Here is a 24,877-nt window from a genome sequence, read left to right on the forward strand (position 1 = left end):
CAGTCATTACCTTGTTATAAAAAAGTAAAAATAAAGAAAAACACTTGAAAATTAATCAAAACATTCATGATTCTGACAGTATACATAATGTTCCACCCCTATGTTCCTCCACTTCTGCAAAGGGAAGGAAGGTGCATTTTCTCAACTCTTTCCCAGGGCCACAGTCTCTTGCCAATAACCTTACACAGAATTCAGTTTCACTTGTAAGTGTGTGTGTGTGTGTGTGTGTGTGTGTGTGTGTGTGTGTGTGGTTATCATTGGTACTGTTCATTCCATTTAATTTGTTGTAATCATTGTGTATGTTTCCTTGTTTTTGTTCCTTTCACTTTTCATTAATTCATGTGTCTTCCTATGTTCTAACATCTTCATATTCACAAGTAAATAAACAAATAATTATTCATTAAGTGCTTACTTTGTGCTCTATGCTCTATTAATTCCTGAGACACAAGGGCAATGAAATAGTGCCTGACTTCAAATAGCTTATATTCTATTGGGGGAGACAAATTGTAGATAAGTTATATAAAGGTATGCAAACTATTTATAAGGTAACTGAGGGGTGAGGACAGAAGTCAGCTGATCAGGAAATGTTTTCAGGTAGAAGGTTTTGCTTGAGATGAGTATTGAAGAATATTAGTGATTCTGAGAGGTAGTAGAAGGAAGAAATGTGTGGCAGACAGAGTATAAAGGCATGGAGAAAGGAGTATTGCATATGAAGCACAACAAGAAAGCTAGTCTGAGTGGACTGTAGAGGATCATAAGGGACTGTAGTGTATGATAAGCCTGGAAAGGTCAATTTGGATAAAATTATGAAAGGGCTTCAAATGTCAAAAAAGAGTTTGTATTTGATCCTCAAGATGGTCAAGATGGTATCTGTGCTTTACAGAAGTCACTTTAGCAATTGTGGGAAATAGATTGGTTTGGGGAAAGACTTACATAAGGAATGTCAAGTAAGAGGCTATTTCAAGAGCCCAGGTAAGATTTGATGACAGCCTGAATTAGGATTATTAGGAGATAGAAAGGAGAGAATGTATGAGAAATATGTTATGGAAGAAGAAATGACAAGGTTTAGTAGTTGATTGAATATGGGGGAAGGATGGGTCTGAAAGGAGTAAGAGATCAAGGATGGTACCCAGGTTGCAAACTTAGGTTACCTGCAGGATATTGGTACTGCTGCTGGAAATATGGAAATTCAAAAGTGGGGTGGATTTGGTGTGACAGGACACAAGATGAAAAGTTATCCTCCAATAGAAAAGGAATTGACTGATAACAATTCTTAAAAGAATTGTATACTATTAACAATCATGATATTTTGCTACAAATCATTACTTATAAGAGAAATGCAAATGCAAACAACACTACTGCTTCACCTCAAAACCAGAAAATTGATAAAAAATGGATACAGTTAATGTTGAAGATGCTGGATCATTTTTTATTGTCAAGTAATATTATATTACTTTCATGTGATCATGATTTGTTTAGCCATTCCACAAGCAAAAGGCATCTATTTTCTATTTGAGTTCTTGTAGTCAGCAATGAAGAGATTGGGATAGTCAATTTATTACTATCACGATCAGTTTCTTTAAAAAATTGTTCTAATAATTTCCTAATATTTTTTATCCTGAACTTAATATATACCAAGTAAAACGAGCATTCCAATATACAGAATAGAATAAGAAAAGAGGATTGTAAAATTACCAATGTAACTAAGACTCCTTATATTCAACATGCTTTTTTAATCAGTATCAAATAGTTTTGATGATTATTGGGTTTTTTAAAAATATTTTGAGATCTGGTACTACTAGGGCCTCTTTCCTTGCCATTTTTCTCCATTATTCCACATAAAATTCTTGACCTTTTGTTCCTCCTCTTCCTCATAATCACAATTAACAGGCACTTATGTGCTAGGTATGTACATGCATACATATATGTGTGTATATAGTACACAATACATACATGTACACAATATGTATGTACATATGTGTACATTATATATGTATATCTATTACACAAAACCATAGTTCCTGTTCTCAAAGAGCTCACATTCTAATAGGGGAGAACATATGTGAAAAGCTGTGTACCTATAAAATAGATACAGTGTAAAAGTCCTTCAGACAAATATTGTTATTTTTCCTAGCTCTATTAAAGCAACCCTTTGGTAATTTTATTGGTATGGCACTGAATAAGTAAATTAATTTTGATAGCATTTCTATTTTATTAGTTTGGCATGGCCCAACCATGAGCAATTAATATCTCTCAAAATATCTAGGTCACTTTATTTACACAACATTTTTTGTAGATGTATTCACATAGTTATTTTGTATGCATTGATGGACTCCTAAATATTTTATATATTCTTTAGTCATTTTAAATGGAATTTATCTTTCTTTTTCTGCTGGGTTTTGTTGGTAATTCATAGAAAGGGTAATGGCTTATATGAGTTTATTTTATATCCTGCTACTTTGATGAAATTATTAATTGTTTTGATTAATTTTAGTTGATCCTCCAAGGTCATGTAGATCATTACATCACTTCCACAAAGTAATATTTTTGCCTAGGCTAATTCAATTAATTTCTTTTTCTTGTCTTGTTGCTATTGAGTAGCATTTCTAGCACTATATCAAATAAAAAGGTTGATAACATGCATAACGGCCTTTAATTTATTTCCATGATATATAATACTGTCTTTTGATTTTAAATACATAATATTTACCATATTAAGGAAAGATTCATTTATTCCTATGCCTTTTAATATTTTATTATCTGAATGTATATTTTATTTTGTCAAAAGCTTTTCTGTATCTGTTGAAGTAATCATACAATTTTATTGTTTTATTATTAATATGATCTATTATCTTTATAGTTTGCCTAACTACAATTTTGAATCAATCTTGTCTTTTTGGTATAAATCTAACCTGATCATAATGTAATTTTTTTTACATGTTGCCATAGTCATTTCCCTTATTTTTTGTATTGGTGTCTTGATTTTGGCATTATCTAAATTTCCCACTCTACCCTCTCTTCTGAGAGAACCATCTCTTATGACAAGGAATCGCTTTAAAAAAGAAAAAGAAGAAGAGGAAAAATGGATCAAAACACAAGGCCCTCTGAAATCCTACACCTGTGGCCTTCTTCTCAGCCTCTAAGGGGTGGGGGAGGTGTCACCTTTGGGGCAAAGCTTATGGTTTATAATTTCACAACATTTATTTTTAATTGTTCTGTGGTTGATTTTTTCTATTTATATCGTTGTGATCATTGTATATATTGTTTTTCTGGCTCTGCTTACCTCACTTTGCATCTTTTCATGACTCTTGTATTATGTTCATTGTTTCTTGCCACATGGTAATATTACATTATGTTTATGTGCCATAATTTGCTTAGTCATTCCCCAACTGATGGACACCTATTTTGCTTCCAGTTCTTTGCTATCACAAAAAGTGCTGCCATAAATATCTTGATGAATATGGAGCTTTGCTTTTTTTGTCAATGACTTTTTCAGGATATATGCCTAACAGAGGAATATCAAGGTCAAAGTTAATGGAGGCAGCTAAATGGCACAGTACATGGGGTGTTGGACTTGCAGTGAGGAAGCTGAGCCTCTGACAGTTACAATCTTTGTGACTTTGGGCAAGTCACAACGCATTATCTTCCCACCAGTTTTTTCATCTGTAAAATGGGGATAATAATACTTGTTATGAGGACAAAATGCGATAATATTTGGAAAATGCTTTGCAACCCTTAAAGTTCTATATAGCTCCTGTTTGTCATTATTAATTTCAAATTGCTTCCTGGAATGATTGTTTCAACTCTCAACTGCACTAAAGATGCATTAAATATTCCTATCTTTCTCCAATCTCTGATAATGACCAATCTCATCGTTATCATCTCTGCCATTTTGCTGGGTGTGAAGTGAAATCTCAGAGTTATTTTCATGTGCACTTTTCTTATTATTAGTAATCTCTTTTAATAGTTAAGGATTTTGTGTTGTTATTTATTAGGCAAATTAGCTGGAATCAGAGCTGCAGTAAGTGGATACCCAGGAGACAGAGGGAGCTTTGCCCTGAAACCCTGAGGGGAAATTGCATGGAGAGGAGTGGGAAAGACCTTGACCTTGACCAAGGTTTGAATGTCTTGGCATAGGTCTTCTTCCCCCTTGCACCTAAAGGAAGGTGACCCTGAAAACTTCAAGGAGTCAAGTGGAAGATGGCCTTCTCTTCCCATCAGTGTCCTAGCAATATTCTCACATCAGCTGACAGGGTCTGCAAGAGGCCAAGGACACAGAGAACATAGATTCAGTCCCAAGAAGTTCAGCAAATTATGCCAGACTTATGGGTCGCCTCTTGAATGGAAGAAAAGGACATTTAGCAGCTAGGAGGTGTGAGTTGTTACTTTATCACATATGTTTTTGAGCTCTCTTTCCCTTGGACTCCTACTTCCTTTGGGAGAGGGCATCACAGGTTTTTAGGAGGATGTTTTATTCTGACATCGCTTATTATATATCACATTAGTACAATACCCTTTTCTAAAAACTCCGTTAGCCTGGTTCACTAAAATGATTTTCAACCAATAATCTTGGAGAAAGCACATGTATGAGACTCCAAACCAATGGCATTAGAGGATCACCCCCAAATCCTCAGGGAATACCTCTAGGACCCAGAGGGAGAGATAGAGCCTTGCTCCATAGCTTCTTCACTCAAGTGTTACTCAAGAAGTGCCCCGTAGGTCGGGTGTAATTTGCTGAACTTCTTAGGATGCTGTGAATCTCTGTTCTGTCTGTCCTTGGTCTTCTGCAGACCCTGCTGTCAGCTGAGGTGGGATTATTGCTAGGACACTGATGGGAAGAGGAGAAGACCATCTTCCACAACACTTGTCTGAGAGAATGGGAATTGGGATAAAGATCTTGGAGCTTATTGGGCCTGGCTATGTACTATCTTCCTGGAGAGAGCCTAAGCTTTTTCTTGAGGGCATGGTCTATTTTATGTCTTGTTATCCCCAAATCCAGCACAGTGCCTTGGCAGGTAGAAGAATCTTGATAAATGTTAGCTGACTGATTGAGTCAACAAGATCACAGACCCTTGAAGGGTGAAAATACATTACCAGATCAAAGGGGGAAAAGTTTCATCTATAGAGGAATTTTCACATGCATAAAATATTAAAGCTGATTTGTTTCTGCATTTGTGCCTTCTGTATGTTTATAATATATGCCTTTCCTTAGACCACAAGCTCTTAAAGGCAGGGACAATGTTGATGCTTTTCTTTGTCTGTGCAATGCATAGCATAGTGCCTGGGACATAGTAAGTATTTAATAAATGCTTGCTGGCTGACTAACTTACATTGTTACTGACATAACTTTTCATTAACTACATTAGCCTCCAAACAAATTCTCTTTTTTCTCTTCCAAATGACTTGCCTAGGAAATATTAAAAGAAGGGAACTTGGAAAACTGAGGCTTTTGCTTGAAAACGCTGGTTTTTGGAGAACTTTTTTAGGGCAAAGAAAGAAATGAAGGTTGGATAAAAGATGAAAGTGGCTGACAGAAAATTATTGTTCCGTGGGTTTTATTCCTTGACAGACCACTCATATTAGGTCATATATCATAATATCTAGTCATAACTCAATGAGTTGTCACATCAGAAGTACATATAAACATGAGCTATCTTTATACTTTTATTTGACAAACATATCTGAACCCTATGCTACCAGTTAATAAAACTAGAAAGCTGGAGACAATGTATTTGTAATGTGCAAAATTCAGAGATTTGACCATTTAAATGAAAAAGTACATTTCTGGTTTAGATGCCACAGAAAGTGAATTTTTGTGATCACAATGGAAGAAGTGATGTCCTAAACATTTGGCCTGTAAAAACATGTCAGTATCAATTTCTATGTATACAACAGGGAGTAATAGAATACAAGTATGAAATGCCATTTCACTTGTCAATGTGTTGTCCAACTTCACAGACTCTTGACCAAGAGATAACACACTCGATGTTCTGGGTCCCATTCTGCAGATTCCACAGGTCATAAGGGGTAACATTAATGGTGAGCAAGGTTAGGATCAATGATCATTGCCTGAGAGCTGAAAGGGTACTTAGAAGTCATAGGACCAGAGTATCATAGACCTAGTGCTGAAGAGACCCCGAGGCCCTCTTGTTCAAACCCGTCATTTTACATTATAATAAGACTGAGAGAGAGACTAAATGAATTGTTGAAGGTGACACAGGTAGACAGAATTTCCATCCTGTGGTTGCAATGATCTTTCCTTTGTGCCAGGTTCCTTCCCAGCCACTGTTAGTGAGAAGGGGCATCACACTAATGATAGCAAGTTGGAAAGCCATGACTGAACTTGGAGAGTTTCTCGTGTCAAAATGAAATATTGGATTATTGTATATGGAACATAGGCATAGATTCTGGAGCAAGAAAGAACTGAAAATGTATATCTTAACAAGGCAATTCTGCACTGTTTTTATTCAACATGTGGAAGTAATTATAATACAGGTACAGTATGTTGATATATACCTTTGACCACACTCCATTAATGAGAATATTGTATGTATTTTCATTAGTAATATGCATGTTAATGCCTTCTCCTTTAGCTACTGTGGAAAATCATGCAAGTACTTAGCTTTTGCTTTGAAATGATATAGACTTAGTTGCTTCAGAAGAGATACTAAGAAAATCATGTGCATCCTTAAGTTGGCAAAATTATAATTTTACTTGTCTTATTCCTTAGGCTTGACATAAGGAAAATCTTCTTAACCAACAGAGATATCTACAAGTAGAACGGCCTGCCTTGTGAGATGCTGGTTCGAGCAGTGACTGTATAACTACTTATGAAGTGTGTCATGGAGTGAACCATAAAGCCCCTTCCAACTCAGATTCTTTAATTGCTTAACTAAGGTAAGAGATCAGAGCAGACCATTGCTGTTTCAATATCTTTTAGTTTTCCTGAGCTATAGGAAAAAGGTGGTTTGTTTTAATTCTTCTATGGTATATTAATGCAACACATTTTTCTTGAGGACCTATGTTCATTTACATAGGACTCCATTTCCATCATCTAATGATGCACATTTATAGAAATTACTTTCTTATAGCATCAGGAGACAGTTTAATACACTCCACTTAGTAAGAATAGGATTGTACAATACACAAAGACCTTGATATTAAATGGATGTTAGCAACAGAGTTTCAATCTATGTACTCGGCTAAGCATAGTCTCGGTCTATTTGAAAAATATATTTTTGTTCTTAAGATTGGGTATCAGAAATCCTAGGATGTCAATCAATGCACAATTATCCATATACTTTGAAACTAAGTACCATGTAATTAGGACACTCATAAGAGTCACCTTGTTTTCTAGGAAAGTGTCAATTCTGCATACTGTGGGCCAAGGAGACACTGTCAATGATATTATTTTTGCATAGTATACAAGTACATATGGCCACAGAGTGTCCTACAGATTAGTGAGAGAATGCTGAGTGAAGGAGTCCATGACAGATTCAGATTCATAGGGCTGAATATTGTCTACGAACTCCCCAACTCTGCTAACATACTTAAGTACAGCATGCTACGGCATGTGTACCTTTAAAAGGTCTCTGATGTCACATAATGAACCTTGTTCAATGGAGTTTAGCACAAAAAACTCCTGGCACATGAAGAAATCATAGGATTTAGTGTGGGAAGGGGACTTCAGAGACCAGCTAAGTCGAAGGCTCTCTTTTTACAAATGAGGAAATTGAGGTCTACAGATGTGAAAGACTTATCCAGTCATTAGTAGCTAATAGCAGGGCCAGGCTTCAAACCCAGGCCCTTGGACTCCAGATAAATGTTCTGTTATAGCACACTGCCTTTACGAGGCCAGTCATGATGCATGCAGGATACCGAAGGAAGGCTATGTGGATCAATGCACCATCCAAGTTTCAACTTTCTCTAAAGCAGACTCTTTAAGCTCATTGCCTCTCAGGGCCACTCTGATTACTAGCATCATTTCTTCTTGGAAAATTATTTAATATAACCACTTTCATTTAAAGGAATTAAATGATATTTCTTAGAAAATGTCATCTGTTACTGTTGGTGAATATTTACAATACAAGTGAACCAATCCACTCTATTTTTTCAATCCAAAAGAAAACGGGGAGCCTTTTGGAATGAGAAAGAAAAACCTTACCTGGCAGCCTGGGCTTCAGGTCAAAAATTAAGTGTTTTGGTGTGTGTCTTGGTACCTTGCCTTAAATTTAAAAAAAATAGGGAAAGAACACAACCACCAAAATATTTCAATTTCCTTCTCTACCACTAGCTTCTATCCAGAGGAAGCAAGAAAAAGGAAGTTTAGGGAGATAATCATATATACTTATAGATCATATTCTTTCTGGTAAGAACATGAGGAATATAGTTATATACCTTATGTTTTTATTGTCTTCATTAATTTCAACCCCTCCCGCAAATGATTCCCTTCTTATTTCATAGCTAGCTGAGATGCATTATAAGTTGAACTCTTATTAAATCAAGGGAACTGGAAACTTTTGGGATAGTTTGAAGTTTATGGGAAACCAGTTACCTCTAGAGTAGCTTAGCTGTGATTCAATGTTAAATAGTATTTTAAAGCTGAATTGGAAGTTTTCAATGCTCCCAATTCAGTTTCATAAGGAAAAGTTCAATGTTAAAGGAGCCCAGCTGCCTACAAGATATTATCTGGGGTAGGACAAATGGTAGACTGAAAGGAAATGGGCAATCATGGATCCCTTCCCAAGGAACCTCCTAGCCCCCGTTAGCTGTGTTCGGAAAACCTATGGGAAAACATTAAGAATGGAAGTTAGACAAAAGAATTTTTAAAATTGAAATAAGAATGAAATATTTTATAACTACATCCTCAAGTCATTCTTTGACAATTAGCATGTTTCATTTTGCCACTGTGTAGTTTGCTAAGGTTTAGTCTCCCTAGGATTAGTTAATACAACACAAAACCAATGTTAGGAGAAAATGGAAGTTATCATGTAACATACAAAGTCTTTAGGCTTCTGGTTTTGTGTTCTCATATTCCTAAGGTAGTTTCTAGACCAAGAAGAATATAGGAAAGTCTGATGAACTCAAGTTATTGGAATCACTAACAGCTAATAACAATTCTTCTAAATCTTGCTAAGGAATTCTCTTAAAGAACCATTTTTTCTATTTATTTTATGTGACTATTAATGGCCTTTTAAAGTGTTTATACATTAGTATAAGGATCAGTGTGAGCATAATTCACATAGCACAAAATAAAAGCAGCTGTACCCATTATAAAAGCATCGCTGCCAGGGATTGTAAATATGTTTGTGCCTGATAGCTTTTGGACTCTAGAATATCCTGCTATCTCTGTTTAGCAGGCAAAATGTTAACCAAGACAAGGCAGGTTATGATTTTCATCATGGAACTTCAATGTATGTGTGTGTTACACACACGTACACACATGCCATCAACACGTAAATTTTACAAAGGCTAATACAAGTCTTGAGAGAGAACTTTTCAGATGGTCTCTCTCAAATCAACAAGGTACTGCTAGGGAAAGCCACCTAAAGAGAGAGGGCATCCCTTCAAGTTCCTTTACAGTGAGTACACATAAGCAGACAAACCCTCCCATAGCATACCATACAAACAATTTTAATTGTGTAGTTACAGTCAATAACCACTCCTAGTCAGAACAGTTCTGCATAAAGAAAATTGTGATACACTTATAAAAACAGCTAGCTGTAACAAAATAACTGGTGTTTTCATAGCAATAAACTCATAAAAAAGAAATACACCTTTGTACAGAAAATTTATACAGATGTAGCTTTAAAATTGATTGTAAACCAAAGGAAGACACATTGCAAACATCAATTATTTTCACATTAATTGCATAAGTTTCTAAGGTGATCTATTAGTTTTATTTACCTAAGCTTATTTGCATGATAGTAAAAATTGCATACAACAATAAGAGTGAAGCTTATAGAATGAATTGCTTGGATAACATCGAGCACTTTTTATAGGCAACTGTGTAAAGCACATTTTCTCTATTTAAAACTTTTAAGACACTTTGTTTTACTGCCCATCAAAATACATTTATAAATAGAAAAGAATCAGTATGAGAACAAGAGAAGCAATATTACATTTAACGGAAACTTCCAAAAAAAATTAATTACAACATGATGCTGCAGGATCTACAAATAAATAATGAGGACTAAATTGTGTTTCACATTTTCTTTCCATTTTTAAAAATCATGTAACAATGAAAATGAAAAAAAAATATTACAGTGACCTTTTATTTCCAAAAAAGAAAACAAATCTGAATTACGGCAGTGCCATATAATACAAGGCATTTGTTGGCATGTGTTATTTTAAAACTGCATTCCACAGTATATAGTTCTTTACAATAGAGCAAGAGCGACAAACTCTCTTTTTCTTTAAAATAAGTGTGAGTTTCCAAAGATCAAGTGTGGAGTGTTACAGTAATAATATAATAATTAATAATAATAATAATAAAAATGAAACAATAATCACCGAAGTTGTAATGCTTCTTTGAAAGCTCCAGAATCAAAAATCACTGGTAGCATGCTTATTGGATACAACAGGGTGTAGCCAGTGAACACAAATTAATATCAAACAATCCTCAATGCTTCACCTGTAGCTGTAGAGCAGTTTGTAAGACAGAGTAAAACATTTAGCGGTCTGCATTATCCTTTTTTTTTTCATTTCATGTTTGTGTGTGTGTGTGTGTGTGTGTGTGTGTGTGTATGTGTGTGCAAGTTTCTGAAGACTCATTGGCCAAACAATGAACAACAAAGGTTTCTGAGAGAATGCAAGATGGAATTTTCATTTTAATTAGTTAATACCAGTGGCACTGTTGAATGAAAATAATACTTTTATCTTAGTCTTTCAGATCAGCATTAATGTCCGTGTTCCCTTCCACTGATAATTCTTCTTCTAATTTCACTGAAAAAAGGGAGTTTGCATTTTTATCTTGGACACTTTCTTCTAAATCTTTCAGCAACTCTTCTTCTTTATATTCTGCAACATCCACCTCTAAACCCGAATTGTCCTTCAGTTTCCCATGATGCTTGAGATAATATCGCTGGTTCTGAAAGAACTTAATAATGGTATACTTGGGAAGGTCAAGCTGGGCAGAGAGAGTCTGAATTGCTTCCTCATCTGGATACAGGCCCACATCTTGTATAAAGCTCTGTAGAATCCCCAGAGCTTCCACAGAAATTTTTGTTCTTGGTCGTGTCTTCTGCCGATTGTCATCCTCTGATTCGGCTGGTGAAGCGACAGTAGGCTGCCTAGGGGGAAGTCGGGGCCCGGGCTGTTGTTGCTGGGGTTGGGGCTGCTGCTGCTGCTGTTGCTGCTGCTGTTGCTGTTGCTGCTGCTGCTGCTGCTGTTGCTATAAAGACAAGAAAAAAATTAAGTTCTATTTTTGATATTAATCTATACAGCTTACTAGAATTAAAAAAAAAAGCAGTCATCATTCCCACAAATGGCTCCTTAAAGGAACAAAAAGTTGGAATAAAAAGCGTAAAACAGCTAGATGGCTCAAAACATTAAAAAAAAAAACACCCTCAAAATAACATGACCTTGAAAGGAGAAGTACTAATATGGTGGATTATCAGGGATCAATGGAACCTTTAAATCCCTGATTTTGGGCCTCTGCTCGGAAAAGTCACCAGTTAACATTCTGGAAAAAGTAAAAAAGAAACTTAATTTGGAAGATACAAAACAAAGAAGAAATTAACCAAGTAAATTATGGTGTAATTAAAGAAGATATTTTCAATGAGGATTTAGAAACAATGGAAATCAAAGATATTTTTAAAAAGTGAGCTATAGGACCCAATGGAAAGAAGAGTGTGTGTTTGTGTAAGTGTGTGTGTATGTGTGTGTGTGTTTTATTCTCAACCAGGGGCTAGAAAATGGCACTTTGTTAAAAGATCATGTTTAAAACATAAGTCAATTCATCAAGATCTGTTACTGTTTAGAGTTACTATCCCTTTTTAGTCCAAAAGAACCAGTGGGAGTCTCTGATTTATGACTTTCTTGTCAAGTGATACCAAAAAAAAGTAGCAGAGCTCCCTAACAAAGGCCAAGAGGCTATATCAATGGGTATCTTCATCATGACTTAATTAGTGAAATTTCACTCTAGCCGATTCTGGTGTGTAAAGACTTTTTCTCCTAGGCCAAACTCATATTATGAAGTTTCAGATTTAGTGTAAGCATACTTGTTAATAATTAGTATCTTTACATGCTGTAATCTGCTATATATAATTACATATGATAAATATGACACATTCACATATTGTAGGCTGTAGATACTTTTTTCTTAACCAGCAAGGCAAATCAACCTGAGTAAGCAACAAAATATTAGAATGTTTATACTGTGCATAAGCATTTCCTTTTATCCCCCTAAGAAGCAATTTTATTAAAAACAATTTACATTTTCAAACAAGTACTCTTTTATTACTTAACATATATCTTTCTCTTTTTTATTTTTGCTAAATCAAACAGTAAATTTTTCAGGCTTTCACGATGATTTTAGTGCTTGATATCCTAAGGGATTGCCTCTTTCAATGTGTTTTATCTTTAATACACACTCATCGCTTTTTCCTAGTGACTGGAAAGCTCTATTCTTTTTAGCTTTGTAAATAGATATGTATTTTCTCCTATAGAGATAATATAAGTAATTCACAAAGATAGCAGAGTTGGAGAACTCTGCCAGCCAACTGTTTTCTTTTCCAAAGAAGAAACTGAAAAGGTCTCTCAAATAGCAGTGAATGATATAGCGTTAAGTTCACCCTTGACAACAGTGAAAACAAAAGAGTTCGCCAATGAATGACAGGAATACAGAGACTGACATTGTGAACCCAGAACCTAGACCTTTCGTGTGGGAGTGGGGAGGGGAAAAAAGTCTTATTCTTCCTAAGCAGAGGTTGGATTCTGTGGCAAAATCTTCTTTCAGAGTTGGTCCCATTGCGTGGCGGGTTTTTTCCCCCAAGTAATAAAAAACTATTTATCTTTGATGGAGGGAGTGGGTCCTTGAAACCCCCCTTTCTCTCCCTGACATGTTTAACTTGTGCCAGCTCACCTGTGGAGCAGCACCCAGCCATGGTCCAGGGGTCAGCAGGCTTGGTGAGAAAGTACCTCTAGGCTCTCCTTTCACAAGGGTGGTGGGAGAGGGGCTCTGAAGGAAAAACAAACATACATTGACTCACCCCTGATTTTGGATTTCTAAGGGAGGGACAGTGGGAGGATATTAGCAGAGTGAATGGGAGAAAAGATGAAGAATCAAATGTGGTCATACTACTATTTTATTCTTGCACTGAATCCAAGATACAGAGATGTAAGTCTGTAAGAAACTTTCTCCACACCAGCATTCATTCCTTTGCTTGGGAGCTATAATAGTGTTGAGCAGAGGTGGGCTTGGATTTTAAATTCTGATTTAAAAACAAAGGTACAAGCCAACCAACCCACCAACAATTTTTAAAAATCCATATATACCAAAAATAAATAAATCACTTCCCATTAAGAAGGACTCTTTCCAAGCTACAAGTGTCAAGGAAAAACTGTCACACTCAGGAAAAAGCACACAATAAGGAAAGGACACACTGATTCTCCTTTTATCTTCCAAGGAAGATGACTGTGTATTGTTATATCTTGCTAAGAAGTCTGTTTAGTCTGGCAGCAAGAAAAGAAACACTCATTTCCTTTGCTAAGTTTCAAGCTTTATTTACTTAGTGCTATATTGGATTGGCCAAGGTAAACTTACCTGAATCTGTTCTGCTGGAACATGGATAATGTGGGAAGGTCTGTCACCATGGTGATGAACAGCGTTGCTTTCTTGTTCATAAATGGCATCTCGTTCAGGCTGAGGAAGACTGAGGAACCTTCTGATCATGGAGAGATTCTCCCACAGGGTCCTGTTTTCTGGAGATGGGTCTTCTTTCCAGCGTAACAGTTCACACAGCCAGCCCTGAAAGGTAAAGCTTATAGTAGTGGCTGGTTGACAAAACAGTCTCCCTTTTGGATTTAAGAAAAATCAATAACTTTTTTCATCATTTCAAAATACTCTTCTGAACTATGATCTACTAGTAATTGTGAGACCACTGAGAACCTTTGAATTTGCATCCAAAATCTACCTATGCAACAGCACTTTGTTGTAACTGCTGGTACTGACAGTCCCAGTTTTCTGTTTTAGGGATTCCAAATACATTGTCAAGGCTCTAAAGCATGAAAGCATCCAGAATCAAAGTCTATCAAACTTCAGCATATGTCTGCCAATTGCATATTTTTCTTTTGTGTTGTGTATGTCGATTTGTTTCCAGTTGAGGAGATTTAATATAGGTAGTGATTTCCCCTTTAGGAAATTATTTTTCTCCTAAAAAGGGTTCTTTGCTATTATTTAATTTTGTTTCCTATTCTGAACAAGAACTTTAGTACTTGGGTTTTTACTAAAATGCTGGCAACATAAATCATAGAGATGGAGACTTTTTGGGGTCCCTCAATGAGATACTTAAAGGGTAGGTTCTATTTCTTAGCATCAATGTTCAAAGGTGGTTGGAAGGCCAAAGAGTTCCCTGTTTTCTTAAAGACTAGAAGGAAGAACAAAAAAGGATGAAAGACAGAATGTGCCCTCAGCAGAACCTCTGGTGAGTTTTAATTAGATCCAGCCATAAAGGCCTGAGTTACAATCGCTTTGAAAAATCAAAGGGTTAAGGGATTGCTTCTAGAACACCTATCTAGTACCACTCAAATCTTCCTGCCTCCCTAGGGGTTACTTTCTGGTTACCTGACTGCCAAACTAGATAAGGGAGCTCTATAGGAAAGGTGCCATGGGAGTTCTCTAATACAGACAGATTCAGATGTTACAGTTAGGAGACACTGATTCGTTTTATAGATAAGGACACTAAAGGCATGAATATTAGTCAGTCAAGAGCAGAAAGTTGGTTTTTCCTCTGATGATTTTAGGTTAGCTGGGATCAGAGCTGGGAAGTTGAGGATGGTGGTGGACTTCATTTCTTCACCTCCTTTTTCTTCTTTTCAAAATTTACTAGTGGAGAGGGAACCCCCTTTCAAATAAACACTAGTAGATGCATAAGAAATGATTCTATTTCCAATAAAATTATATGTTTACTATTTAGAGGAAAGAGTATGATTTGGCAGAAAGGTTTCCACCTTCCTGTTTTTATCCCTGAAGTATTGGTAATTTCATTTTCTAGACAAAACCTTCTACTCAGAATTCACAGGCATACAGTGAAAATTCAGTGGAAATGATTAGGGGAACTAGCTGTCTTTTGGACAGTTTGCTGCACAGTGACTAAAGCAGGCCAACAGTGCTTTCACTCAACAGATCTACTGTTAGTTTAACAGGTTTTTTTTTAAGAGCTGTTGCTTTACTTCTCTTTCTTTTAGATAGACCAGAGCCCAAGCTTGATCATCCAGGTATGATCCTGACTCTACCCCATGCATTTCATTCAAAGCCTGTTGTATAAGAAAATCCAGCCATAAGAAGAAAGGTTAGATGAAAAAAACTGACATGTTTTTTAACTTGAATGAATAATTTTCTAGTTAGCTATGGCAATCTCATTGCAAAGTTTCGAAAGAACTTTCCTCAACTATACTTTTAAATGAATATAGGAAACTGGGAGACCAATCATTATCTTCATCAAACTGTTTACAGACCATCCACATGCAATTATGGCTGTGGAGAATATTTCCCTAGCAAGTCATTAACCCCTTTGAGCCTTGGTCTGTCTTTATCAGGGGGTTAATAATCATTGCACTACAAAACTTTCCAGAATTCTAAATAAAATGCTTTGTACAACTTCAAGCATGATGTTAATTTGAGAAGTTATTCTTTAAGCCCTATGGGTAAACTATTCTTTTGGAATTAAGGCAAAGATGATAATGGGGAATTTTTCATTGTATCTCTATCTAAGAGACCTGCCTAAGTGAATGTTGGCTTTTAGGTAATGCCAGGTGGCATCTGGCCCTTCCTCGCCTGTGGAAATACATTGGGGCTGGAATCATAGACTCTTCTTGGCTGTGCCTCTCAATGGTGATATCTTCAGGTTGTCGATACTATCCTGTCCACTGTAAATGACCATGTTAGTAGATATCATTCAGAAGCCACTGAAATTGTAGAACAAAATGGCACACTTGCTAGGAATTCTAGCCAATCTATAGCCTCCAAAAAGAGGAACACTAAGCATTCCAGAAATTTTCTCTTCGGACAATGGGTTATATCCCAAATATGTAACTTAAAGTGGGCAAGAGGTCGCTTGAGATCACACAGATGTTAAAATGCTGCTATGAGCATGGAGAAACATCAAAGAACCTGAAAATCCTTCCGAAACTTTCCTTAAAGTTATATAGAGATCGGTTAGCACTTGGATATATGTGAAAACATGTGGATCACAGATGTTCTTTGGAAAAGAAAATCATTAGTTCTCTTAGAATGGCTAATAATGATAGCTAATTCCTAAACAATCATGTTCATGCTGGTTTAACAAATATTTCAGAAAAAGAGCCTTGACTCATTCAACAAATATTTTGCTTATATTGTCACTTCTGTGCTTCTATGCTTATGAGATGGATCCTTATTTTTATTAATTGCCCATGACTAACATAACATTTCCAGTAGTTTGCTATTAACCTTTGCCCTGAAATAATACTTCTAATTCCTTATCTAAAAATAATTTGATGAATTATAAGTTGAAGCATGTCTCTGTTAGCCTTTCAAGACGATGGGATGATTTTAAGAGACTGAAATCAGATGCTTCTTAGAAAATATTTAAAGCTGCAGCTGGGAACTGTTAGTTCTTCAAGGATATTCTAACAAAAAAAAAAGACGATTTTCTTAAAGTGCATTCACTTAAAACCATAATGAAAAACAGACATTTTGATATACCAGTTCTGTGGCAATGTGGAAGTAATTGGCTCATTTCCAGTTTGTGATGGTGAAAATCAGATTTGGGGTATTTTAATACTATCATATAACCAACTCGAAATAGTCTGATAGACTGTTTTAACTATATATTAAATGAAATTAATGATGACAATATTAGTAGAGAGTACTGAAGTTAAGATAGTTATGTCTCTTCTAAAAACCAGGTCTTTAACACCAGGTCATTACTATGTAACACACGAGCACTATTCCTGAGCATTGTTACAAACAATCTAAAGGATATACCATAGTAAATACATTGAAATATTATTGTGCAATATTTGACAAACACGATTGTGTTCTGACAAGTAGTGTGTTGATATTTTTGTTTTTGTTTTGGGGAAGGCATAGGCATGCTGGGGGGAGCAGACACAAGTAGAAATGTATCATAGTTTTTTTTTTTCCTTTCAAAATACAAACATGACTATGTTTCCAGAGAGGTCTATGGTTCTTAAAAACATTACATGACCAAAAAGTGGGGATGAGAAACCACGAGCTAAAATAGATCACAACTGTTCGACACAATCTGTAGAAAGAAAAAAACAAAATGGGGAAGTAACAGTCTTAAAATAATTAGGCCAATCCATTCTCAGGAAACTAAAATGGTACAAGGAACAACCTAAACTTTAAACATAGTAAATTTGCCAAGCAACATTACACTGAATATAAAGAGGGCAAAATATAAACAGTAGCCACATGTAAATAAATTAGTAAAACTTTCAGGATGTTACTACTTTTCAAACTGACAAAGTTTAATTTGACACCTTCTGTTCCAAACCCTTTGTTTCTATTCAAAATCACGCCTTTAGCTGCTATCAATCACAATGCTTCCCTTATTACTTAAAAAAAAGAGCCCCACAAACCCAACAACTGGCACAAGCCCTAGTTAAGCTGAAAATGCCATGCAGATGAATTCTGAGATAATATGTTCAAACCTGTTATATACAACACAAATCCTGTAAAGTTATGTATTGTAAACCTACATTTATTGAGAACTAAAAGTCTTAAATCCATCTGCCACAAAGGAAATACTGTTATGCACTTTATAGTAACCAAGTACCATCTGCAAATGTCTTGCTACAGTAAGCAAGAAAACGGTGAAAAAGATGCTAAACCCAAGATGTATAAAAAATAAATAAGGAGCTTCTGACTGGTTTTGGTTAGGGATTTATTAAAGAAGCATAAGAGGTTTTAAAAAAATGAGAATACAGAATGAGAGCCAGACTATCACAGGGAAAAAAAAAAAGAGGAGGGGAACGCAAACTCAAAGATAACAACAATGGCGATTTATGACAGTCCACGAGGCACATGACTGTATGTTCACTTTAAAGCAGAAATGAGCGGTTCTCATCTCAATATTCTAATGATGTGCTTTACTGACAGGATCGTGTTGTACCACATTTAAATAAAAATCCTGGCACCTTCATCTCTCAGCTGCTAATTTCCTACCAAACAAAATCTCTGATTTCCACTCTACTCTCTTTTTAGAACAGTTAATTCAAGTCAATTCACTTTCCAACATTATAATGGATAAGGGGTGCACACTGATTTTAATTGACTGAGTAAAGTAACCTCCTTTCAGGAATGAATTTATTGTACCTCTCAAGCCTTGCCAGAGCCATCCCTCCATGTCATGAACTGGGCTATAGCAGTTAGTTCTGAACAAAACTAGTTTTCCATGAAAAATAGTTTTCTATAGGAAAAGTTCTTTTATCTGCTACACACAGACACTACATTATATGTGTGTGTATGTACACATATATACATACATACATGCAAACACATATGCATTTCAAACCTTGTGAAGCTAAAAAATGACAATTTTCACTGCAACTAGGAAGGCATAAATACATTTAAAAGAAAAAATAGAATAGTAATTTGAATTCTAAAAGGCAAAACATTTTATAGACTGTATGCTAAGATATGATTCCCCACCCCACCCCCTTTTATGTATTATTTTCAGGCATATTTTGTTCCAATCTCTGGGGCATATGGTATAATAATATATGGTATTAAAAGAAATCAATCTAAATAGGGAGGTATTTGATACAAACATTTTAGTGAAAAGCATGAATTACATTTTAGCATCTAGTATGAACAGGATTAAGTACATAATCCATTAAATAGTACTTCTAACTAAAAAAAATTCAGTATTGTAGACTAAACTACACTAGACATTTTGAATGAGTACATTTTCAACAACAACTAACTCTAAAGCTAGCAATTTATCATTCAGTAAATAATTTTCGACTTTTAAAAGAATCTGTAAGTGTTACTTATGCTAATGAAGACAGTTTTGAATCTGCCCACAAACATGCTAATACAGGGCAATTTTTTTTTTTTTATTTACAAAGCTGAAGACACTCAAGGGTGATTTTCTATCAGTGTTCTATAAGCGCACAAAAAGCCTCTCTACTTGTAAGAGTCCCCAAACTCTTCCCCTTTAACATCAGGCTGAAGGACAGGACAAAGATCCAAAAGGACTAATGATATGACAAACTCTTGCTTTCAAATTCACAGAGTTATATTTTCAGACTTTGCTTTTCATTCCAGTGGTGCTAGGCATCATCAATGAGCTTTCCTCTGATGTAATACATTCACATAAAGAACTGACAGACTCAAAGGAGGTTTCCTATCTTACTGGGAGCCCCAACAGTGACTATACATCTATATCTGTCTGTCTGTCTGTCTGTCTCTGTCTGTCTGTCTGTCTGTCTATCTATCTATCTATCTATCTATCCATCTATCTATGACAAATTTAAACATCTCTCCAAAGTATTTTGTTTCAAAATCATGACATAAATGTCATCGACTTTTGTAGAAATTATGATAATTGTAGATCCTACATTTGATTGCATGCTGCCATGGTGGGGAGGAGAAGGAGGGGGAGAAAATTTGAAACTCAGGGATTGTGGAATTGAATGTTTTCAACTAAAAGTAAATAAATTAATTTTAAAAAGAAATTATGATTATAAGTATTTAGAATAATGAAGGCTTTTTTTAGTAATGTATACATTATATATTATATTTATAAAAACAAAAATTCATCATTATTTATAGGATTCCTCTTATATTAGGATAAAATGCATCATTGTGCTGTATGTATGCTTCAAACCAAAATTTTGGGATTTATCATGATGAACATTTGCTTTTGCCATAAAGGGAAAAAAAAAGTCATAACATGTAACAATGAGAAACATAATGGTGGCAAAGGAATACTGAAAGCATTTTAAATTATTTACTAGGTTAAAAGGGTGAAATGGTACTTTAAATACATCAAATTTCATCATCTGGGCCATTTTTTGGTGGCAAAGTGGTATTGATCTTTCCAAATGCTTAAAATTAACTATTTCCAGAAGGTCATTATTTGATTAAAGGCACTGAAGTTGAGGGCAAGAAATGATGCACTTTGTCTTCTTTCCCATTCAAATCATCACATAATTTAATCAGAACTATCCCATCATGTCCTGTAATAAAAATGCTCATCTTAAGATACTTTTTGGGTTTTATTTCACATGTTAACCTTTAAATGCTATGAAGTTCTTTTAGAAGAAAAATATTTGTTAAAGATTATTTTATAAAACAATGAGTGGGGTTTCTATCATTAACATTAATAAGTTTTTCCCCTCTATAAATTATATGAAAATACTATTGTACTCTCAGTTCAAGAAGATCTTTACATAAAGTGAAAAATATAAATTATGCAAATAGCTAGACTAAGAAATGCAACTGCCCTAAGGCACAGCTCAGGAATCTTTAAAACTAAGTTTTCATCTTAAGTAACCGACTCTATTAAAAATACACATGAAATAAATTGTTTGGCTCCAAGTCTGGAGAACTATGATATTAACAAAGTCTCTTCTACTCTAAAAGCACCACATAGACAATTACTTTATTTCAATATTCTAAAAAGGATAATCAGCAAGTTTTGCCAATTACACAAATAGGGGCATACAAAAATGGCGACAGTGAGCTAGAAATCATGTTTCAGAATATTTTAAGTTGATCCCATTGAGGTCGAGGGTATGGTTTCTCAGTATTGGAAAGGTACAGGGGCTGGATCTGTGATTTCATAGATACAGAGAATTCCCCAGGGAGAAAATTCCTTCTACCACCATAGACTGGCACATTCATAGTCTTAAAGAGCTGCCTCAAGTGCTAAGTAAGTTCAATGGTTTGCCCACAATCACACAGATACTATATTTCAGAGCTGGACACAAACTCTTATTTTCCTAGATCTGAGGCAAGCTCTCTCTCCTCTAAACTATGGCTGCTTTTGTGGGTATTGTATACGTTTTATAAAGCACGATTTATAGAGAAGAAAAAAATCATGTCAATATAGCAGTGCTTTGGGTTTTTGTCAATTTTTGGAGGGAAATTTTGTAGCATTCCTACTAGAAGACTTTTTTTTCCACCAAAGAAAAACACAGATTGCTATGCTTTTATTCTAGCCTACAAGCACAACCAAAAAGATTCATTTTGGTAGTCAAAGATCCATGATCTCCTAATGAAAGAACATATTAAAATAGTTCTCCATAAGTTCTTCCCCTTGAGTACATCTGCCAAAATCTTGCCCAACTTGGGGGGTGGGGATGGGAAGGGATATAGGGAGAAGGAAATTACTATTCTTTGTTTAGTGAAGGCTCTAGGATATGCCCTTTCTCTAATTCATCCTCCCCTCAGGTGCCAAAGAGATTTTCCTAAAGCTTTGCTCTTGGCAGCCATGCCATTCCCTTGTTCAAGGGATTCTAGTGGCTCCCTATTACCTCTACAATCAAATAAAAATTCCTCTGGCTTGACAACATGGCTCCAACATTCCCTTTGATCATTATTATTAATGATACCCCTTCGCACACCTTTTGGGCTAGCCACATTGGCTTTCTTTCTGTTGCACAAAATATTGCCCCCTTCCTCATCTTTGTCCCTTTACACATATTGTCTCCCTTCTCACTCCCCAACTCTTTCAATCTCTAGTCTCCTTCAAAGCTCAGCTCAAGAGACATGTCCTACAACCCCTTAGCCCCAGTGCCTTTCCCCAAATAAAGAACAGGATCTTGTACTTATTTTGTAAATCCTTACAGATGTACAAGTCATCTTCCCTAATGACATGGAAACTCCTTGAAGACAAGAACTCTTTCATTTTCTTTGTATGCTAGCGATAATATGCCCTTCAGAGAGGGTCTGCTGATTGGTTGGGATGATTATTTTGTAAAGGAAAATGATTTATTTAAAAATTTCCAAAATGGAAAGAAATGAAATTTTGATGACTTTGTGATATGCATTAACATTTTACAAATTGTGCTTATTCTTATGTTTAGTTTAAAATAAAGTAAAAGACAGTCATTTTTAGGCCTCCCAAGTTCCTTTCTTTATGGTACTGTTCATTGATTCAGGTACTGTCTTCTTAATGACAACATTTAGGATAAAATATGAGTTCTTAAAAAAAAGTAATAACCAGGGAATGTGTGTTGCAGTGCTTCATGTTTTACCTCTATTGGTATTTGTGTTATATTGTGTGTGGGTGGTGTTTTTTCTTTTCCTAAAAATTCTATGACTAAATGTCTGCAACAAGGTATTTCCTGAAATCTGATCAAATGTGGCTAAAATTGTTCTCATTTAGAAAAATTGTCAGGCTACAGGGATATGTTACAAGGGGGGAAATATGTGTATATATGTATATACTGATAAATATAATTTGAATATATTCATACCTACATATAATTTTACATGATGACATGTATTTTTCAAAAAGTTTAATTGATTTTTTTTCTTTCTACAATATAGTCATTTCTTGATGCCTCCTTGTAACAAAGAAAAGCAGTTACATACAAGCAATTCAGGGACTTCATCTGATAGTGCACACTATAACATTCTGCATTTTTCATCACTTATCGACTGAGAGAGAAAATGTTGTTTATGATATGTTTGTAGGATTGAAATTAGTACATTTGATCAGAATTTGTGGGGTTTTTTTCTAATTGTTATTTATACTGTTATAGTCCTTGTGCACATTATTGCTCTGGTTCTTCTTACTTCACTGTACTTGTTGATACAAATCTTCTTATGTTTCTCTTAATTCCTCCTAGTGATCATTTCTTTCAGGTGTAGTTAATAGGAAACTGCTCAAAATGTGTAGTGAATTACTGGAGAGCAAATGAAGGTAAGAAAGACTTACTACTGTGTTTAAAACTAAAAAGACCCATGATAGTGGTTAGTTAAAAATCTATGCCCCAAAATGTAGAGAACATGGAAAACTATGAGTTCAGTGAGAAAGAACCATAAAATAGAGAACATAACTAACTACACCCATCTTTTTTTTTCCTTTTTTTGTGGCATGACTGACTTTGGCAATATGGCAAAGTCTATGGATCTCTTCTCAGAAGAACATTTTTAATGGGATTCTGTTTCCTTATCTGTAAAGTGGGGGCTTTGTCTTTTATAGGATCTAAAATTCAAAGTATCTGCTTCCACCAAAGTAAAGCACTCAATGAAATCTGCTGAATTGAACTGAAGTACCACAAAGTAACTGTATTCAGGGCAAGATTAATTCCAGAGTTTGATGTCTCCTAGGACAGTGACCTGACACGAGAAAGGCTAAACATAACTGAATCTAATATAAAGAAATAATGGAACATTTTGATTCAATACTTTTTCAACCTTGTGGTTGAACTAAGACTATTTTTGTTATCAAGTACAATAAGTAGATAAAAATTAGAAATTTAAGCATTTCTATTTTTATTCCATTATTCAACAAAGATTATATGTAAAGTACTATGCCAGGCTTTGGGGGTGACAAAGAAATCAAAGAATGTACAGTTTCGAACATGGAAGATAGGACACAGGAGAAATAAATATAAATTCCAAGTACGCTAGGGACCTGTGATTTTATTGGGCATAAGGAACTCTTAGGTGTGGAAACTCCCTCCATCAATATAAGTTAGTACTTTCTCTGCAACTTATAGTCTTGGAGAGTTGCCTAGAGTAATGAGAGGTTTTATCACAGTGCCTGACACATTAATACATGTTTATTGACTGAATGACTTGCCAGAAATTTGTTTTGAGACTGGCTCCCTAGTCTGCCTCCCTCAATACAAGGAAGGAAGGGGAAAGAGAGAAGAAAGGTACAGATAAAGCAGAAGTTCAGGGGAGGGAGATATGCTTTTGGGCACTCTGGCAATGCCTTTTATGTAACTTGAGAAGGTGAATATATACACATATACACACATAAAATTTTTTAAAAACAGAATCCATACAATGTCAATAACATGAAGCAGATATCCCATAAAAGTTCTGGTCCTATACTAAAATATTGAATGGTTCAGTTCAATTTCTACACAATCAACTTTTCATTTTCCAATATAAACCTTACATTTAATTTTCTATTAGTATAATATGACCAGGAAGGAATTCATTCAAAATGGATACTAGATCTTAAAAAAAAATTCCCATGATACTTATAGGGGTAGGGAACTTGTGGCCTCTAGGGCAACATTTGAGAACCTAGAAGGCCACCCCTGTTCAGCACAAGAGACTTGAAACCAAAAACAACCATTTGGTTCTTCAACCCAGGAAAAGGAAACCACAGAGTAGAATGGCACTTCTAATCAATGTGCAAGGTAATTCTGTCGATCTCTTTAAGGAGGAGGAAGGTACAAGCAAAAAGACAGAATATATAATCCAGACACCTTTCCAGTTCCTGATTTGTGCCTTTGTGAAGTGGTTTTGTTATCCTTTCTTGCAAATTCTGAATAACTGAAAAAAATAACTGAATAGCTAATAATAGAATAACTGAAAAAATGTAGCCATTCTATCTTGTATAATTTTTGCTACTACTCCGCTCCATGTGCATAGGTAATTGAGAGTTAATAATAGCTAACATTTACATAGTGCTTACTATGTGCCAAGCACTGTGCTAAGGGCTTTACAGTTATTATT

General features: G+C 35.3%; 1 protein-coding gene across 5 annotated transcripts in view; it reads right to left on the minus strand.

Annotated features, from left to right (window-relative positions):
- Positions 1-9,617: 9,617 nt before the first annotated feature.
- SATB1 (SATB homeobox 1) overlaps positions 9,618-24,877 on the minus strand; it is a 116,471-nt gene continuing 101,211 nt past the window's right edge. For 4 of the 5 annotated variants that reach the window (XM_069088454.1, XM_069088456.1, XM_069088453.1 and 1 more), the window contains exons 10-12: positions 13,766-13,969; positions 13,085-13,180; positions 9,618-11,392 (exon numbers count right to left, since the gene is read on the minus strand). In XM_069088454.1, the coding sequence (XP_068944555.1) occupies positions 10,880-11,392; positions 13,085-13,180; positions 13,766-13,969 (813 nt within the window). In that variant the 3' untranslated portion in view covers positions 9,618-10,879. The remainder of the gene's footprint in view (positions 11,393-13,084; positions 13,181-13,765; positions 13,970-24,877) is intronic. The other variant, XM_069088457.1, reaches the window with a different exon arrangement.

This window comes from Petaurus breviceps, unplaced genomic scaffold, assembly GCF_028583685.1.
Source record: "Petaurus breviceps papuanus isolate PSGF00001 unplaced genomic scaffold, PetGlider_PUasm1.0 185, whole genome shotgun sequence".
Lineage (NCBI taxonomy): Eukaryota > Metazoa > Chordata > Mammalia > Diprotodontia > Petauridae > Petaurus > Petaurus breviceps.